Here is a 21,322-nt window from a genome sequence, read left to right as displayed (position 1 = left end):
AAAATAAATAAATAAATAAATAAATAATATATATATATATATATATATATATATATATATATATATATATATATATATATATATATATATATATATATATATATATATATATATATATATATATATATATATATATATATATATATATATATATATATATATATATATATATATATATATATATGAATTTTTTTTTTTTTTTAAATGACGGCCGCGTCGATAGACCAATAAGGTGTCGGCTTATAGCAGTGGAAACCAATGGCAGTGCAGAGTGGCCGGTTCTAATGTGTGTTTCTCAATTTAACTTTGTAACGTAATATTACTCTATTTTAGTCGACGACTAGACGTCTAGCCTTTAGTTAAACCTCAGCTACTAACTTCTCCAACTAAGTTTGTCGAGAATTACAGGTAAATGATACAGAAATTATGAACGTTGTCAAAGACTTAACGTAATGTTTAGTAAAAAAAACAAACAGGCAATAATCAAATGCGTGTGTCTCACGGCCAATGCGTGAGAGTTGGCAGCCCTGCAATATGATGGCCTACGTTTATTATAGATTTACTCTAACATAATGTCCTAATTGAACTTAAAGTATGTTTTATATACTTATATAATATGATAGTTATAAATGAGTTATTTTCTCTTTTGAAGGGTCATGGAAATGCATTTATTTTGCACGTCGCTTGTTTTGTGCGTCCTCTCTGCATGTCACATGATCACATCCACCTGTGACGAGCTGACTTCAGAGGATGCTGAGTTCTGCAAGTAAGACTTCATTATGTTGTCATTCTGTCCAGATATATCCTGTGAGAGTTTTATAGTGGTTGTGACGTTTATACTTTTATTTATAGATTACTCCATATTCTGATAATAAGGCTTACTTAGCTATGCTTTAGAGGCGTATTTGTCTTCAGACATGAGCTAAATCTGTCAAAACAAAGTTCTCATTTAAGTAAATGTGTTTGTGTACGTTGTTGCTCCAAGAGGACTGTCACAGTCACTATAATAATTATACTGTAAATCGTTATGGATAAAAGTATCTGGGAAATGACAGTTGTTATTTACTGACACAGTAGCTACCAGTCAATATATTGCTACATATTGTTACGTTTTAAAATAATGGCTTTCTATTTTAATATATTTTAAAATATAATTTATTTCTGTGATGCAAAGCTGAGTCATTATTACTCCAGTCTTCAGTGTCACATGATCCTTCAGAAATCATTCTAATATTCTGATGTGATACTCAGTTATTATCAATGTTGGGAAACAGTTGGGCTGCTTAATATGTTTTTTGGAACCTGTGATACTTTTGTCAGGATTCATTGATGAATAAAAGGTTAAAGAACAGCATTTATTCAAAATAGAAATGTTTTCTAACAATATAAATCACTTTTTATACATTGAACACATCCTTGCTGGTAAAAGTATTAATTTACGGACCCTAAAATTTTGAACGGTACTGTATATTGTTACACAACATTTCTGAAGGCTGTTATTTTTTTAAAAACTTTTTTTAAAACGTATCTTTTGAACTTTATATTCATCAGAGAAAGCAGCACAACTGTTTCCAACAATGATAATAAATAAGCATATCATAAGGATTTCTGAAGGATCACGGGACACTGAAGACTGGAGAAATGGCTGATGAAAATTCCGCTTTGATCACAGGAATAAATTATATTTTAAAGTATATTAAAATAGAAAAACATTATTTTAATAATTGTAATATATCACAATATTTTTTTTTTCTCTGTATTTTGATTAAATAAATGCAGGCTTGATAGCATAAGAGACTTCGGTACTGTATATATAGGTATAATGTATGAATCATTATACCGGTATTTAACACTGAATTATATTTAACATTGTCTATATGGACATGGACTTTATATACACTATAATATATTGACAATTGGAAACATGAAGGACATATATTTTGACCCATATGTTCTGTAAACTTTTATTTATTACAAACTTTTTAAAATAAAAATAGCAAACTGAATGTAGTAAACAATTAGTTAATATGATCAAAACATCATAAAAATACTGTGGAAAAAATAGCAAAAAGAAAAGAAAAACTTATATGCACGTAATTTCCTTCTAATATCTTACATAGGCATTTCTATCCTGCTGGGATTGATTCAATAACATTCCAATGGGAATCCCTTACAAATGTTTTCCTTTAGGATTTATGGGCTAGGGTTAATTTCCACGCCATATTTCCTTAGATGAACTGATTTGAGAAGTCTGGCTTGTAGGCCAGTGTGGGATGTGTAGGACTCCCTCAGAGCACTGAGTCATGGATGCTTGCCGGTCCCACTCAAAACCCACACAACAAGCCTTACAAACCCAACAACTTACTCACTAGTTCAACTTTCAGTGCAATCATGGGCTATTCACAGTTTATGTGAATGTTTTATGACCTATAGGAAACCATAAACTGTTCATTGAATCGTGATGGAGTATTATAGACAGGTTCAATTATTCATACCTGCATTTTTACTCGTTTAGGGGAGAGTTAAAGCTGATTTACCCAGATCTGGTTTTTGACAAGTGCTTGATCGTCCCTCAGAGGATCAGAGAGAGGATCAGCAAGGAGTGGGGATCACCTCACGTACAGCTGCCAAGTGCTGATGAGGTAAGAGAAATCACTCCATAACTTTATGCTGATCTCTTGCTCACCCTGTCAGTTAGTGTTCAGTGCTTTAGCCAGTGATTAGTAGTATTTTTGGATGTTACAGCACTTTCTCCTGTCCCGGTTTTAAGTTTCTATGGTTTAAGATCTCTTATGCTAATCAAATGGTTCTTCTCCACTCTATCTGTCTTTTAATTTGCTTTCAAGTCATGCTGTGTCCTACATGTCATACTGGTATGTCTCCAGAAGATGGCGCAAGTGTTCCATAACTAAAGCGTATGTGTGCTGAAATGAATTCATGTTACAGAGACAAAACTGACATCGAAACCACATGGACAACTTTACTGACCTCATGTGATCCCATTTTGATGCCTTAAAGTTTGTCTTCAGGCATTTATGTTGTTTATATAATTGTGGTTCATGCTATTGTAATCAGAGATCTGTTTATTAATTAAAGTCCGTAAATTAAAAACCATAATTAGATTGCGTTGTAATATTTGCATTTGGAGCTTTTGGTTTGTCCCACTCCCAATATCCTTCTCCACAATTGAACTTTAAAATAGCTTTCCAATGAAATCAAGAAAGCTCAAACTACTTAAATAAAAATATTAATAATAATAATATGGATATTTATCTTTAGAAGTTTAAATTTACAGCTGTTTTAGGCAAATACTTTCTGTAAAAAAAATTCAATAAAAAAAATTCATTGTTTAAAAATACACAGTTTAAATGTACTCAAGGGTGTCTTTTAAACGCAACCGTTTCAGATAAAATAAGAGACAAAGATGCCATCAATATGATAGAAGAGCCGTTGGACAGCTGCTATGGCAGGCAAACTTTGTCTGTCTCGCTAGATTGGTGTATTTAAGTTTAGAGCAGCGCTTTTGTGGGAATCCTTCTGGTAAACTTGAAATAGAATCAACCGTAGTGGAGAAAAGCAGCAAAGAACCGTGGCATATCTGTAAATTGGAAAGCCGCTTCAATTTTAGGGGCTAGTTTATAAATTCCATAGCTAAGCAGTCTGGCTGGAAGATGATCTATCGCCCTCACGTCTCCCAAACCCCAATTGATGTATGGTCGTATTATCTATTATGCTGTCCTACATGATTCTCTTTTATTGCTGGACTTGGTGTCAGACAGCAAAACGGATTACACATGAGATCAAATCAATACCAACTTTATTTACCGGCCTTTCAAACGTAATTCCCCCTTTCGTGGTTCTGTCTCTGATAAAAACATATGGTAGCTGGAGGTCCGTGCCGTGAATATGAGGAGGCTTGGGAGACCGTACGTGTCAGTCCTCGTTCCGCGGTCGCTCTCTCTCCCCCGCCCCCTTGACCCTGCCAATCGACACTTCATCACCACGGAAATGAGAGGCCAAGTGGCGACGCAGCGGTCACTGGTTGTCGCTTTACCCCCGCGGTGACACCCACCTCATTACCCTGCTGAAGGCATGCTGGGTAATTGAAACAGAGCGAAATGGGCAGCGGTCCAGCATGTCCGCCTCTCAATGGGCTTTCATTACCCAAAACAAAAGCAAAGGGTCACACTAAACAACAGATTTCCCTCCGTCAGCCCTCAAAGTAATGACTCAACCCTCAGCTTGACTTGAACTTGATGTTCACTCGAACAAACATAATGCTTTTGTGCTATTGCATGTCTTCAAAAGTCATAACGGCTTCATCAAAGTAATGTGTTTGAGTCGATGCTTTAGCATTTGCATACGGTACGGTCTGAGGGGATAACGGCCTTTGAAATCTCATCGCTTGTTGTTGATGTTGTACTGTATATTGTTTACTTCTTCACTTACTAAGAGATTGATATCCAACTCTGTTGTCATCAGGAAGATTGTTGACAGTCATAACACTGTCTAAAGTTGCTCGTAATTCACATTATTTTAATCTCAGGCCATTATGGAGATAATTGCATCTTTGTCTGGCACTTTTGGATGCAGTGTCAAAAATAGTTTGTTTACGGTAATGGTTGATGAACTTGGACTCTTTTAGCACATCTTTTTACGTTAAAATTGGCAACACATTTGTAATGATCTAGCATAGCTGTTATAAAAAGCAGCCATAAATCTGATATTAAAATACATTTAGGCTGCAAACTAATTAAATGGTGCAAAATGTTGACGCAAGAAAAGCGAGGTAACACTTTATTTTAGTGTCCTTGCTACACACGTTACATGTAGTTACTGTAATAATAACTATAAACTACATACAACTAACCCTATAGTAAGTACATGTAGTTAATTATTACTCAGTACTTAAATGTAAAATTACACTGACACAGACCCCTTAAAATTAACTTTCTGTTCAGAAGACATGGATTTAACCGCTCTATTCAAATGGATTTGTTGGTTACACTTTATTTTAAGGTGTCATTGTTACAGTGTGATTCTACATTTAAGTACTGAGTAATATTAAGTAACTACATGTACTTACTATAGGGATTGAGTTAGGATTAGGTTTGGTTTAGGGTTAGTTGCATAGTTATTAATATGTAACTACATGTAACGTGTGTAACAAGGACACTAAAATAAAGTGATACATATTAGTTTTACTCTTTATCTTTATTTGTGTTTTGAAGATGGGTTTGGAACCGCATGAGGGTCAGTAGTGGATGAGAGAATTTTTATTTGCCTGTGAACCTGACCGTATTAGGACTAGTTCCAAAGCTAGAGCAAAAAATGCAGCTGATTTCCCCATTAAAACATAAAGTAATCTTCATGAAAGATTATGTGATTTCATTTTAACTGCCAGTATAGCCTGTTAAACTGTTAGAACTGTTACAAGGCCTTTTTTTTTTATTGATTATTGTTATAAGATTTTTATACAAAAAGGAGGTTAAATTGCATTTCATAAACGGCCTTTTATAAATGGGATTCGTTAGGCCTATGTATGGAATATTCTTGGGTTTCTCTTGTGATGGTACCACATGTTCTCAGTTTGGAGAACAGACCATTGGCAGCATTCTATGTACCAACACTTGTGTTGTAACGCTTGTGCCATTTTCCAAGACCCACAAATATCCTCGACTGATGTACATCATCAGAATGATTTCTTGTCTTTCTTATCCACAATGTGTTCATGTAAAGGTGCAGTTACATGTATGATATGATTTGAGAGCTTGGCTTTGTGTACTTTTTAGATCCAAATGAACTTTGCTATACTGATCGTTAATTTGTGGGATGGCTATTGGCTAGTAATATATTTTTATACAGTTTTTCCCTTGTTTGCAAAAAATAAATGTTCAGAGGAAAGCCCATATCTGTAATTTTACATGAGATATCAAATCAGGTTCTGAAGAAAAGTTGCTTAAAGGTGTAGTTCACTTTAAAATGAAAATCACTCACTCACAAGCCATCCTAGGTGTATATGACATTCTTCTTTCTGATGAACACAATCAGTTATATTAATAAATATCCTGACGTTTCCAAGCTTTATAATGTCAGTGACGGGGTCTATTGAGTTTGAAGCTCAAAAATGTGCATCCATCCATCATAAACGTACTCCACAAGGCTCCAGGAGACTAATAAAGGCCTTCTGAAGCAAATAGATGGGTTTTTGCTAGAAAAATATCCATACTTAAAAATGTATAAAGTAAAATATCTAGCTCCTGCCAGACAGCCTTCCGTATTCAACTTACGCAGAAAGTGTAGCGCCTCTCATAGTTCAAAAGGCTTACTTTACGTCATAGGTCGTGCCAGTCACGCTTTTACCGTAAGTTGAATATGGAAGGAGGTCTGGCGGAAGCTAGATATTTGACTTTATAATGTGTTAAATAGGGTTATTCTTCTTACATAAATGCATCAATTCGCTTCAGAAGGTCTTTGTTAACCCCCTGGAGCATTGTGGAGTATGTTTATGATGAATACACCTTTTTTTTTGTTTGATCATCAACTCAATGGGCCCCGTCATTGTCATTTATAAAGCTTGAAAACATCAGGATATTTATTAATATAACTCTGATTGTGTTCGTCTGAAAGAAGAATGTCATAGGTATATGTCATATATAACTACTCCTTTAAGCGCTCTATAAATGCCTCATTCATTCATTCATTCATTCATTCATTCATTCATTCATTCATTCATTCATTCATTCATTCATTCATTCATTCATTCATTCATTCATTCATTCATTCATTCATTCATTCATTCATTCATTCATTCATTCATTCATGCATTCATATACACCTAGGCTGGCTTGAGGGTGAGTAAATCATGCGGTCATTCCAATTTTAAAGTGAACTAATCCTTTAACACCATATCCAACGACTAACATTTTATCTGTTTTCACTCAGCACTTGATAAAATCACAGCCAATCAGAACACATTTGATGTTTAATGCAAATGTATGAAGAGTAGGATTAGTGATCAATGACATTTCGAGGTGGGCGGGGCTACCCACACTGTAAACAATTATATGATCAATAAGTTATGACAACACACGTTTCTTTAACTAATCAAAATAAGCAATTTACAAGTTATACAAGATTAAAATAATTTTTTAAGTCAGTTTAATGTAATTTAAGTTAAAATTACTCAACATCCAAGTTGATTGTACTTAAATTTAAGGCAGCAACTTTTTTTTTTTTCAGTGGAGCCTGGGGCCTCAGTAATAGAAACCAAATGATTAAAAATTGTCCTGTTTCTCATTGACGTATTGCAGTATGCCTAGTTAGGACATCATGTGTATCAAGGTTGTGACCTGGTATAGAAAAAATAGTTTACTGTTTGATGTTGGAAATAATCCCTATCGACTAATTTAGACAATGCAAAAAAAGCTAATATTGGCCTATACCGATATGGTCACGGATATATCACACATTTAAAAACATCTGCAAGGCTACGTCTGCATGCCGTGTGCTCTTAAAGATATCTGGGGTGTAGATGTTTATTTAAACATGTGCATAATCTTGTATTTTGGATGAATGTGCGATCTGGCACACGTTATTTGCTGATTGAGAAGTATTTCGCATCACATCGGCGTACAAGGATATTTCAGAACTTCTCAACTCCATCCATTTCCTTAAGGTCTTATCGGGTGGTATTCTAGGATGTGACTTATTCCAAAAGAATCAAATAAAATCACGTTAACTTTTTAGGCTGTCTCCCCCCGCAGCTGTCGAAAGTCTTTTTGGCATAGGGAAGCAGTGCCTGTGGTTCATATGGGGACTTCTACTGTTTTATTCGGTGCTTAAGAAAGATGAGCATGAGGTTTCTAAACCATTACAGTGATTAGAAAGCGCCTGGATGTGATCTCCTGAGCTAGCTTACTGCGCCGCTAATATCTCTTTTTCTCTCGCTCTCTCTGTGAGAGTGATTTTGTACGCTGTGCTTAAAACCGTGCGTGGGGGCGTCAAGAGAGGATTTCAATGTGAACCATCCCTCCCTACTTCCTGCTTTTTTTGGCTTATTTCGGCGAAGCTCTCTGTTCTTTTCTGTGAGCTGCCTGTAATGACGACAGGGGCGGCATCTTCATCGCTAAGCCTGGCAGTGCCCACGGCTGCTAGTCGTCTCAGTGCAGCGCTGCCCACTCACCCACGCTAGCCTTGGCACCAGCGCGCCGTAGCAGCGTGCTATCCGACATCCGAAGGTGGGGTTCCTTTCCGGAAGACCCTGAGTGTCTTTCCCAGGGAAAACCCACTCGTCCACCCATGCAGGATTCCTGAAAGGTCTTTCGCTGTTGGGCCTCTTGAAAGATGGAGGAAGAGAGGGGGTTTTGAGTTTGCTTTTTATACTCACAGTGGGCGAACCACTTTAATTTGTCTGTCTTTAAGAGGAAGGGCTGGAGATAATTCATAGAAATCCATAGAATTGCAGTAAGTGTAGTTTTTATTGATTCATTGCATTTTACACTTTAAAAGGTTGTCACTAGAACTGTTAATTCAATTTAGAAAATAAAAAATATATATTTGAAAAATTTTAAAGGACAGTTAATAACATTTTATTAATAATGGCTGTGCACCCAAATATATTTTAAGACATTTTTCTTCACAGCTCTAGTTATCATGCACACAACATCAGATTATTATGATTACGATAATAATAATAATAAATGTTCAAAATGCACATTATAGAAATGTGTATGTAATGGACATATATTTCATCATACTTAATACATTTAAAAAAAAGAATGCAACATGAACTCTTTGCTCCATTTCATTTAATGTTCATATAAATTCTTTAAAAATTGATCCCGATATTTTCTAGTATTTATTGCGATAACGATATCAATGACGATAAATGTAATATCATTCCCCATGTTTTTGGATACAAGTGAGAGCTGCATGCATTCTTGAGAGACTCAGAAAAACAAACAATGATCTAGTAAAAGCGAGTGATGAACTTAGCCACCGCGGCCATCATAAAGTAATAACGCTTAGGGCATCAAGAGACGGTCAGCGGCGGCACTGTGCGGATGGGTCGCGCCATCAACAAGGCTTTAACGTTATTATCGCGGGAAGACAAATTCTTATCGTGGGGAGAATTTTTACCGGTATATCGCAAACGATAAGATATCGCCCATCCCTAGTCAGTATCTATCAAAAGTGGTGGCTGTGGCCTCTTTCAACAGGATAATGCGCCCTGCCACAAAGGAAAAATGGTTCAGGAATGGTTCGAGGAGCACAACAACAAGTTTGACATGTTGACTTGGCCTCCAAATCCCCAGATCTCAATCCAATCGAGCATCTGTGGGATGTTCTGAACAAACAAGTCCGATCCATGGAGGCCCCACCTCGCAACTTATGCCGAGTTCACACTGCCTGATTTTAGCCCCAATTTTGACTCGCCGACAGGTTTTGGGAAATCGCCGACAAATGCCCGAAATCATAGGCAAATTGTTGCTCGTGCAGTTATCAAAGACGCCATCTGAGAGAATCACAGACGAGTCGCCGATGCCCGTGAGATTGGCGTGCTAAATATATGGACTTTTATGTCGGCGATTCAATCTCCTGCTGTATGAAATGTGTTCTGACTAAAAAATACATTGCAATGACCGATAGCCATTGAGATAGCAAGATACAGGGCAGCTAGACAACAACTCCCAGGATGCACTGTCCAACGAGGCCACTCCCAAAGCCACGGCCACTGGTTATCACTTGCCCACCATGAAACCGTCGTTTTGATTTTCATATAGTTACTGTTAATACAATCATTTCGTTCAGTTAGAGAATAGACACTACAATTAAAAACTGAACGTGTCTTTTCAATAAAGTGTGAGTGAGCCGAAAGAAAGTCACGGCGCTAATGCAGCAGGAGTCAGATTTTCTTTCATCATGAGAGCGAAGAGCTGAGCAGAGCTGAGGTAAGAGGCTAAAATCTTGGTGCCATATACCACAGCACACCTTCAGGGGTCTAGTGGAGTCCATGCCTCGATGGGTCAGAGCTGTTTTGGCAGCAAAAAGGGGACCAACACAATATTAGGAAGGTGGTCATAATGTTATGTCTGCTTGGTGGAGAGAGATGGATATACAGTGAGGAAAATAAGTATTTGAACACCCTGCTATTTTGCAAGTTCTCCCACTTAAATCATGGAGGGGTCTGAAATTGTCATCGTAGGTGCATGTCCACTGTGAGAGACATAATCTAAAAAAAAAATCCAGAAATCCCAATGTATGATTTTTTAACTATTTATTTGTATGATATAGCTGCAAATAAGTATTTGAACACCTGAGAAAATCAAATGTTAATATTTGGTACAGTAGCCTTTGTTTGCAATTACAGAGGTCAAACGTTTCCTGTAGTTTTTCACCAGGTTTACACACACTGCAGGAGGGATTTTGGCCCACTCCTCCACACAGATCTTCTCTAGATCAGTCAGGTTTCTGGCCTGTCGCTGAGAAACACGGAGTTTGAGCTCCCTCCAAAGATTCTCTATTGGGTTTAGGTCTGGAGACTGGCTAGGCCACGCCAGAACCTTGATATGCTTCTTACAGAGCCACTCCTTGGTTATCCTGGCTGTGTGCTTCGGGTCATTGTCATGTTGGAAGACCCAGCCTCGACCCATCTTCAATGCTCTAACTGAGGGAAGGAGGTTGTTCCCCAAAATCTCGCAATACATGGCCCTGATCATCCTCTCCTTAATACAGTGCAGTCGCCCTGTCCCATGTGCAGAAAAACACCCCCATGCCTCACAGTAGGGATGGTGTTCTTGGGATGGTACTCCTCATTCTTCTTCCTCCAAACACGTTTAGTGGAATTATGAACAAAAAGTTCTATTTTGGTCTCATCTGACCACATGACTTTCTCCCATGACTCCTCTGGATCATCCAAATGGTCATTGGCAAACTTAAGACGGGCCTGGACATGTGCTGGTTTAAGCAGGGGAACCTTCCGTGCCATGCATGATTTCAAACCATGACGTCTTAGTGTATTACCAACAGTAACCTTGGAAACGGTGGTCCCAGCTCTTTTCAGGTCATTGACCAGCTCCTCCCGTGTAGTTCTGGGCTGATTTCTCACCTTTCTTAGGATCATTGAGATCTTGCATGGAGCCCCAGTCCGAGGGAGATTGACAGTCATATTTAGCTTCTTCCATTTTCTAATGATTGCTCCAACAGTGGACCTTTTTTCACCAAGCTGCTTGGCAATTTCCCCGTAGCCCTTTCCAGCCTTGTGGAGGTGTACAATTTTGTCTCTAGTGTCTTTGGACAGCTCTTTGGTCTTGGCCATGTTAGTAGTTGGATTCTTACTGATTGAATGGGGTGGACAGGTGTCTTTATGCAGCTAACGACCTCAAACAGGTGCATCTAATTTAGGATAATAAATGGAGTGGAGGTGGACATTTTAAAGGCAGACTAACAGGTCTTTGAGGGTCAGAATTCTAGCTGATTGACAGGTGTTCAAATACTTATTTGCAGTTGTATCATACAAATAAATAGTTAAAAAAATCATACATTGTGATTTCTGATTTTTTTATTTTTAGATTATGTCTCTCACAGTGGACATGCACCTATGATTACAATTTCAGACCCCTCCGTGATTTCTAAGTGGGAGAACTTGCAAAATAGCAGGGTGTTCAAATACTTATTTTCCTCACTGTATATATAAGAAAAATATATTAATTAAAATAATAATAATAAAAAATAATACTTTTTAAATAAAGATTTATTTATTTAATGAACTAAGCAAAATTGCAATTAAATTTGAGAGACCGTGAACAGCATGGGGAAAAAAGCAGCATTACCATTTAAATGACTTTTCAGTTTAAACCAAATTATCTGCGGAAGGTGCAACTCAATTGGACTGAAAACATTTAGACCTGTGAATGTTTGATTTCTGATTTCTGCCACAGGTTTGTTTTTTTTTGTTTTTTTTATTAACTCAAACATGGCGCTTCTGGGTGTGGCCAATTCTCTGAAACTGAATTGAAATGGGGCCAATTCTTAAATTCCAAATTTTGCCAAACCCTGGCACTAGATGAGATCGACTCCATGAATGAAAGAAGGTCACTGTTGCCTGTTTAATAGTAAATCTGCCATAACCAGGTGGGCGTCTCGGGCGTGTAGGATTACAGCCTCTCATTCAGGATAGACACCAGGTTTCTCTCTTTCTCCCCTGTGGATCTGTTTGTCATGATAACAAGCATATTGCTTTGACACTGGACCTCATTTATACAGTCATCATCAGGCGCTCTTACACAATGCCTATGAATCACACCGGGGATCTGACACTGCCAACATCTGCTGCTACTCTTTACTAGAGGCGAAGGATTGATATGAATATTCAGTTGAACAGTGAGAGAGGCAGTAAGCCACATAATCCTCGTTTCCACACACTCAGATGATTTACATGTTGTATAAGGACTCTCAGACTGAAGTACATCGTGAATGTAAAGATTCCATAGTGAGGTTCAGGAATCGAAGCCCACGGGTAGGGTCAGCGCTGAGATGTGAACTCCTGTGAGGCCCCAAGAGCCTGTGAACTTTGACCTCAAAGACAAATTATACATCTCTGTCTTTGTCCTTATGGTCTTTTCCATATTTCTGTCTTGTTTTTACTTTGATTTATTTTCTCAAAATGTTGCTTATGGGGGACCTATTATGTAGGGGTGTAACGGTTCAAAATACATATGGTTTTAGTGTCTTTATGGTTTCTGTCTGGTTCGGTATGTGCCATGTTCAGGGAAAAAAGGAAGAAAATAAGAACAAATAATCAAACTACAAGCAACAGTACAAATAAATACAATAGAGCAAAGATGCAAATAAAATAAACAGTGCTTGGTTATTTAGATATAAAAAATGTAGGTAATATAAACAGTAGTTTTCAAGTACAGAAAGTAATCAAATATAAAACAACATTGCATATCATCTTCACTGTATAAATTAAATATAGATTGATCATTATTAAAGATATTCAGTCAAGACCAGTGAGTGATTTTCTTGTCTTTTGTTGTTTGATTAACATTAAAAACACAGTGTTGGAATGTTACACTGAAAAAAATTATTTGTACTGCCTGTTCAAAATTACTTGATTAAAATGAGCTAAAGCAACACAATTGCTATACATTTTGTCCTAACTTAATTTGATTGTGTTCAATCCACTTAAATATAAGTCAAATTGAAGTTTACTTTTTGTGTTGAGATTACATGAATTATTTGTTGCATTAACTGAAACTGGGCGGGGCTTGTTAGTTCCCAGCATGCTTTGCATATGGCCAAATCAAGAGAGATTAAATGATGTTATTTAAAGGGTAACTAAACCCTAAACCAACTTTTTTTAGTTAATGAACTGTAATACTGGGGCTTTATTAATGCTGTTCATTGATTCGAGTAAATGTTTTGACATTTGAGTATAAAGTGTTTTAATTCTATAAAATATGGTGTAAAACCGCCAAAGTGCTGCCCTCCTAAGGTTGAACGGTGGCTACTGCAGTTGAATTTTCCTATTGGACGTTGTGGTACATCGTGACGTAGGATGGTACCTCCAACGGCTCACTATCCGCGCCCCTGGCACGAGCTCACCACGCCCTCAGAAATGTTTCCCCCAATCACACGATGAGAACGGCATCACTCCAGTATGAACTGTCATGTTACATGAAGTAAACATTATGAATGAAACTCACTTGACACTTGCTTTAACATTGTATTGAAGAAAATACGGTTAAATAATACAGTTGTCAGTACACGTCAGGCTTTTCTTGCGATATTATTGCTGCCCGTCATATGTACAGATAATTTTCATACATGAGACGCGCTTTCAAACCCTGACACGCAAGTGGTTGCCGCGGACGCAGATAGGGTCAGATTAGGTCAGTTCTCTTGCGCGGCTGCTTCACTAGCATCGTCGGCATCGGGAGTTAACGCAGTTTGAGCTGCGGCTCGCATTGATAAGGCTCCGGGTTTGTGTCTGTTACAGACAATCCACCCTCCTCCACTTCAGGGCGAAGGTAGGAGAAATGACCGCTCTGTTGCAAAGCTGGCGTCACTCCAGTCTAGAGCTGCAACTAACGATTATTTTTTCTGTCGACTAATCTAACGATTATTTTTTCGATTAGTCGACTAATCTAACGATTATTTTCCCAGATTAATCTTATGATTCTTTTTTACTGATTATTGTATTTCAAAGAGGGTAGTGAATTTGTATATTATTTTAACATGAAATCAATGAATGATGACAATATTAATTGTATTTCAGGAAAGGTAGTGTACATAGTATGCCATTTTATAATGAAATATATGAACACAAGAAGCTTTTTAAACATAATATATAATGATACTATTCATAATAAAATGTATACAGAGTAGGCCTAATTAGGAAAAGTTGTTTACTATAGGCTAGTAGTTGAGTATGATTTACTTATTGATTTGTGTCAATAGTAAACGAAAATGCACTTGTATTTATCTGCAAAAGGTTCACATACAGGAGCTTTCAGCATAGTTTTAATATAGTATAACTAGTCGTCTATTTTGAAGATACATGTGCATAAACAACGACTAAAGCTGCCAGAAGTTTTTGCCCAAACTTCAAAGACACATTTAAATGATTAAAGCTAGAGGCATATCTTAACTTTAATGTTTCTTTAATCATGTAAACTACCTATATACAGCATGTTTTATGCATATGTGTTTGGGACAGAGGGGAACCAGGTCGCATTAACAGGAGATATATGCAGCCCATAATAAATAAAAGCACGAGACGTACTGGGGTCGGAGAAGAACCCAGGAAAATGTGACCGTCTGTTGCAATACACGCGCCACGGTTCAGCTGCGCGAGAGAACACTGGAAGGGTTGCCAGGTTTACACAACAAAACCCACCCATTCGTTACTCAAAACAAGCCCAATCGCGTTTCGGGGAGGTTCTCTGGTAAACATCGCGTTCGGGGGGTTAAATATGTGTGTTTTTTTGCTTCAACCCGCGGACATGAGACACAGCCCGCGGCAACAGTGTAGAAGTAGCCCAATTCCGCGGAAAAAAGCGGACTTGGCAACACTGACTGCAGTGTGAAAGCTCCCGCTCTCCACGCGCACAGCTTCTGCTCTGCCTGCGCGCGCAGTGTGAAACCGGCGTTACAGAGCGAACAAAGCACAGTTTTACTCGGCTTCTGTTTAAAGTACTCCCACACTTTTGAATGTCGCGGTCTGGCTTTATATGATAAATTATAATTTTCACTGTGCCCGGGAGCAGAAGCTGCCATTATTCTAGATCTTCTGTTCCATTCTAGAACGTAAATAATGTGCCGCCGACGCGTCGACGCATTTCACGCACGTTGCAGCCCTACTCCAGTCATTCTCCATCTTTGCGACTCGCGAGTCAGACAGCTGTCAATCAATCCGTCACTGCGGGTCTCAGGTGCACACCCTCCGCTCAGTCCCGCCCTCGGTTCGTCCCCTCTGTGTCCGCCGGGCTCTGCCCACTTTTCCAGCATTTTTTGAAAATTGCCAGTGGGTGGAGTTAAGCTCTGAGCAGGGGTTTAGTTACCCTTTAATATGTAAAAGTGTGTGAAAATATCTGAGCAAGATGAGAACGGGGGAGACTTGATTGTGTTTAATAGTGTTTAATATTCAATTATGTTGGAATTTTTAGAACAATTTAAATTACAGTGGGTTACCATTGTGGACTAAAACAACGAATCATTTAAGATGCTAATGTGTGCTATTACTATAGCTAAAAGTTTGTCAAGTAGCTAGAGCAGTATTATAATTCAGTTGTGTAACATTAAAATATATGAAATTGAAGAGGATGAATCATGACAAGGAGCCATATAAAATTCACTTTGAGACTACTTAATTGAGTCACTTAATATGTATTCATTCCATGATGTTGAAGTTACATGAACAAATTATGTTTGTTTAATCTAATTGATTAATGTGGGACCGATGTACACAATTAAATCATGTAAATCCATTAAATATGTAAATCCAACACACTTTTTTTCAGTGTACTGTCACTTTAAGACTTAATGCACGGATCCAGTACACTGATACTTTTACACATGCATTGTCTTTCTCGACTGTTCACGTTCACTTAAAGGAGCTGTATGTAGGAATGTGGCTAAAACTGGTACTGCAATCACTTTCAAATTACTGTTGAGCGGTGTATCCCCTCTCCCCCTCCCCCTGACTCGAGGTTGCCAGATAAGCTGCAGGATCCAGCAGGAACGTAGGCTGCTACAAGGAGCTTTCAATGGCAAGTGACAAGTTTTTTTTTTCTTTCTGTTAATTATGTTTATGCTTCAAGAGCGATGTTTTGTGAAGTAATTATGAATCGCAAAAATTTACTAATGGCGATTAGCCAAATATAATCGTAAATATGAACGCTCGTATGTGGTACATTCCCACATGAAAAATACTATAGTAAAATTACAGCAAAGCTAAATAACATTAGCAATGGTCATACAGGTCAACTTGCAGCATGTTTTGTCCACTATATATGCGAAGAACGAATGAGGAATAATTTTTACCGAGGTAACGTTAGGCTACTGTCTCAAATACGTTTTCACATTGCCATAATAGGCGTGCTAATGTTGTTTTCCTCAGCGTCCCAGCATAATGACAGAGAAACGGGCTCTGATAATGCATTACTAATGTTAGCAATGACGACTCGCCGTTTTTATTTACCAAACAATTCCTTAACGTTACCTTTTCAATTCAATGACCCACCTCCTCCATCTGCTCTAACCTAACGTTACTTTGCACGAACATGCATAACTTTGTTCGACTGTCATGAATATTTGAAATGTCCATTTACATTAAGTACAAGTTAGCCAAACATAGATGAACCTTACGTGTCCAGGAGAAAATTAGCAACGTTGGCATCAGTCTTCAAATTATTCTCCGTTTTCAGCCATCTCCATCTTTCAAAGGCATCTCTTATACAAATCCTGGTTTTATTTCGGACACTGTCACGACGTTTTTCTGATTCATAACGAGGTCGTTTAAGTTTCGTAAAGTTAGACATTGTTTATCCAAAAAGTTTGTGGCTGCAGCTGTGGTAACTAGAGCAGAGCTGGCAACCCGAATGCAGAAACACTACGGACTTCGTGATTGGTAGACAGGTGGAGGGTGGCGTTTCTGGCCAAAACACATCATGTCAACATCAACATCAGTTGAGGGCTGCAACTTCACTTTTAAAGTGACAATATCTTGGCCAGAAAACCGTTGTCAGTGATATAAGTATTTGAAATTAACATGATTTCTTAATGTCTAGTGACATATCAGGGCCATTTTATGATTAATTGAAATACATTTCTTACATACAGTTCCTTTAAGACATAACCTACTACAGTATGTTTGCTAGGATACTCGCCAAGACGGACATGAATTTGTCCGCGTTGTTGTTATTTTTAACTATCTTTAACCGTTGGTTCTCGGTACAAAAAAACTAACCGTACCTACTATTACGGTTACTACTACTATTATGCTAAATTAACTTTTACATGTTTGAACATAAACGTGTGTCGCTAGTGTGTTTACTCAACCAGAGTTTGTGTAAACTAAAGAATTTTAACTTTGAAAAAATCTTGACACCTTGCATTTTCCACTTCTCGTGTTTTTAAATGCGAATGTGCGTTATATGTGAATTGCCCCATATAGGAGAAAAAACCCTACAAGGTCCGTCTAGCTTGTGTTTAAGTAGAAATTAATGGAAAATGCAAAATGCATTCTTTGGAAACAGAGTCATACTGTTTCCTGTTTTGTTGTTGCCGGAGTATCCGAGGAACGAGATATAAAGGCAAAGCCCTCTTCTGGAAAGGGGGTGGGGAACAGCTCATTTGCATTTAAAGATACACACACGAAAACGGCATGTTTTTATTTCCACTAAAAAAGAGGCATTTTGGGCTTGGTATAGGCCTAATAAATGATCTGTGAGCTGAAACTTCACAGACACATTCAGGGGACACCTAAGACTTATTACATCTTGTAAAGAGGGCCATAGGTCCACTTTAAAAGTCTGAGACCACTTTAAAATCTGTAATCTGTAGCTGATTCATTAAAAACTTGGATGATGTAAAATGAATTTAATATTCTGCACTATTTCCAGGTCACTAATGAATGACATTAGCAAATTTGTGTCATTGATCATGTGACAGATGGTCAGATGTTCTTGTTTCCATTGAAGCACAAGATGCTCTTTGGATCATTTTCAAATCTAGCTGGAGAACATGGTCATCAACTCGTGGAGTTCAAGCAACTGCTGCTGTCATTAAAGCAAAATAGACAAATTACAAAATACACTGTACATTTTTCAAATAAACTTTTCACTTAAATTGTTATACTACAATCTCTAGACTTTCCTTACAGGTTTGGTTATACTTGTGAGGGCCAAATGTCCTTGCCTATATACTCTCTAAAAAACATTTTGTTTTAGACAATTTACCCAAATGGTAACACTTTACTTGAAGGGGTGTGCATAAAGGCCTGTACACACCGGGACGAATATCGCGCGCGCTTATCGCCAGCGTTTTTCGTGCCGTTTTTCGGCGCGTCTTGAGTGTTCACACCCAAACGATTTTCACTGGCGCTGCGCCGAGTGAACGTGCACATTCAGTAGATGCGCTCCCGGTACACAAGATGGTGCTGCGGCACTTTAAGCCTCTGACACTCGCTTGTCACACAGAAGGAGAAGAGAGACAGTATTTACGTGCTTGCCAAAACCACAGATATATTATGTGTATGGACAAAACCATTCACACACTTTTTGCTAACTGGCAAGCAGCATTAGCAGTTCATCTTCTTCTTTGTCTACTTACTACTTCTTCGTCGTATCAATGTGTGCTCGGCAAGACTGTTTTGTGCTTGAGCGCCACCAAGTCGTGTTTTACTGTCACTTCAGCAGCTCCAGCCACGTGAACAAAAGCGCCGATCTCATTGGTCGGACAGTTTTTTACGCGCCGCGTCAAAATAAAAAAACGAACCCGAGGCATTTTTTTTAAAAATGACGCTTTTACGCCTGCCGTTTTGCGCGTCGGTGTGAACACTCACATTGGCGCCCATTGTTTAGTCCCGAGGCGTTAAATGTCGGCGATAAACGCGTGCGAAAATCGTCCCGGTGTGAACAGGCCTTAAGACTGACATGACACGTGTCATTCGCTCAATTATGTCATTTTTAATGCAAAGATGACATTATTTGAGATGTCTTAGTTATGACAACTTGACATAAACCAATACATCATAACCTGTTAGTGTCTTTGTCATGACAACTTGACATTACCAAGACAACATAACCTGTCATAAACATGACATAGCAGATTAATTATCAAACTTAAGTATTAAAATATTAAATATTATCCAAAGTGTCATGGATATTTTTCTTGACCTAAACTACAGTGGTACAAGTTGAATTTGTCAAAATTATTTTATAACAGTGAAAACTCACCTCAAAATGATAGAATGGCACCACTGGTTAGGTGTACGCCATTATGATGGTGTCTTAGCCAGACTTATCCATGATGTAAAAAAGCATTTCAAGAAAATATAAATGTGTGGGATGGAAACTTTAAAAAAAAAACATTATGAACTGAAAAATATTCACAACGCTGTTATGAAATAATTTGACAGAGTATTAACACTTAATGACATTTTAATGACAAATTCAATTTTTACCACTGAAAAAAAGATTTATGACAGGTTATGTTGTCTTGGTAATGTCAAGTTGTCATGACAAAGACACTAACAGGTTATGATGTATTGGTTTATGTCAAGTTGTCATAACTAAGACATCTCAAATAATGTCATCTTTGCATTAAAAATTACATAATTGAGCGTTTAGGAAGTTTCCTAAACAGTTAATTAGAGCATCCAACACATTTATATTTTCTTGCTTTTTTACATCATGAATAAGTCTGGCTAAGACACCATCATAATGGCGTACACCTAACCAGTGGTGCCATTCTATCATTTTGAGGTGAGTTTTCACTGTTATAAAATAATTTGACAGAGTATTGACACTTAATGACATTTTAATGACAAATTCAACTTGTGCCACTGTAGTTTAGGTAAAGAAAAATATTCATGACACTTATATAAAATAATTTGACAGAGTATTAACACTTAATTTGGATAATATTTAATATTTTAATACTTAACTTTTATAATTAATATGCTATGTCATGTTTATGACAGGTTATGTTGTCTTGGTAATGTCAAGTTGTCATGACAAAGACACTAACAGGTTATGATGTATTGGTTTATGTCAAGTTATCATAACTAAGACATCTCAAATAATGTCATCTATGCATTAAAAATGATAATTGAGCGATTGACACTGAATGACAGTTGTCATAAACATACAAACTCCTTCATATTCATGACATGTGTCATGTCATGATTATGAAGCAGTCATGTCAGTCTTATGCACACCCCTTCAAGTAAAGTGTTACCAAATAAATTGGGTTGTTTTTAACTAAAATATAAATATAAAAATATAGGAAATATAGGTAAATATAGGACAGAACACATGTTGGGTTATTTTACCCAGCAAATTGGGTTGTTTATTTAACCCAGCATAATGGGTTGATTCATTTTTACTATAATACTAACTAGGGGTGGGCGATATAGCCTCAAAATTATATCACGATATTTCTAGAATATTTGCGATAACGATATTTATGACGATATAGAAAAAAAATGTATGGAACAAAGTTTTATTGTTTATTGCAGCTGGTAGGCAACAGCATTTATTAGTGCAAACAAAACCATAACATAACATTTTAGTTTAACAATAATGTAATTTATGCCATGGTCTGTCTGAATATTTGATTCTGCTTGGCTGGAAGGTGTGCAATAAAATCGTTTAATGCACCGGTAGTTCCAAGTCAGATGAATCCTCGTTCTATATTAATGCGCTGTTTTCATTTCAGGTGTGTTTAGACAGAGCACTGTAATTGGTTTAAAAGTCTGAAAGTCCGAAGGAAAATGCTGCATATAAACGCTGCTTTCATAAGGATGCACTAATATTTCTGAAGTGTAAAACTTTTTATTTTGTAACAAGTTATGAAGATAAATGTTGGAATAATGACACAGAAATAGCCTGGCTCATCTGACAGCGTTTGTCCCAGGCACTTTCTACTTCAACTGCGCCTGATGTGTTTCTTACAGCAGCACCAGATCGGTTTAGATAAAGTCTCGTGTAAACTGTTCACAGAATCGTTCAATCGGAATGATTTTTATCGGATTGACATAAAAGTGTGGATGTAAACGGGACTATTGAAGCGCACACACACACACACGCGC

The 21,322-nt window shown here is 37.4% G+C and overlaps 1 protein-coding gene across 1 annotated transcript in view; it reads left to right on the top strand.

The window, feature by feature from the left end:
* Nucleotides 1-662: 662 nt before the first annotated feature.
* pebp4 (phosphatidylethanolamine binding protein 4) overlaps nt 663-21,322 on the top strand; it is a gene marked incomplete at both ends in the record, with an annotated part of 206,777 nt that continues 186,117 nt past the window's right edge. Inside the window, 2 exons of the mRNA XM_079826604.1 lie at nt 663-766; nt 2,516-2,642. Coding sequence (XP_079682730.1) covers nt 663-766; nt 2,516-2,642 — 231 coding nt within the window. The remainder of the gene's footprint in view (nt 767-2,515; nt 2,643-21,322) is intronic.

The sequence above is a fragment of the Gobio gobio genome (genome assembly GCF_949357685.1).
Source record: "Gobio gobio genome assembly, chromosome: 10".
In the NCBI taxonomy this organism is placed as follows: Eukaryota; Metazoa; Chordata; class Actinopteri; order Cypriniformes; family Gobionidae; genus Gobio; species Gobio gobio.
The sequence above is the reverse complement of the archived record's forward strand: the minus strand, read 5'-3'. Positions and strand labels throughout refer to the sequence as shown.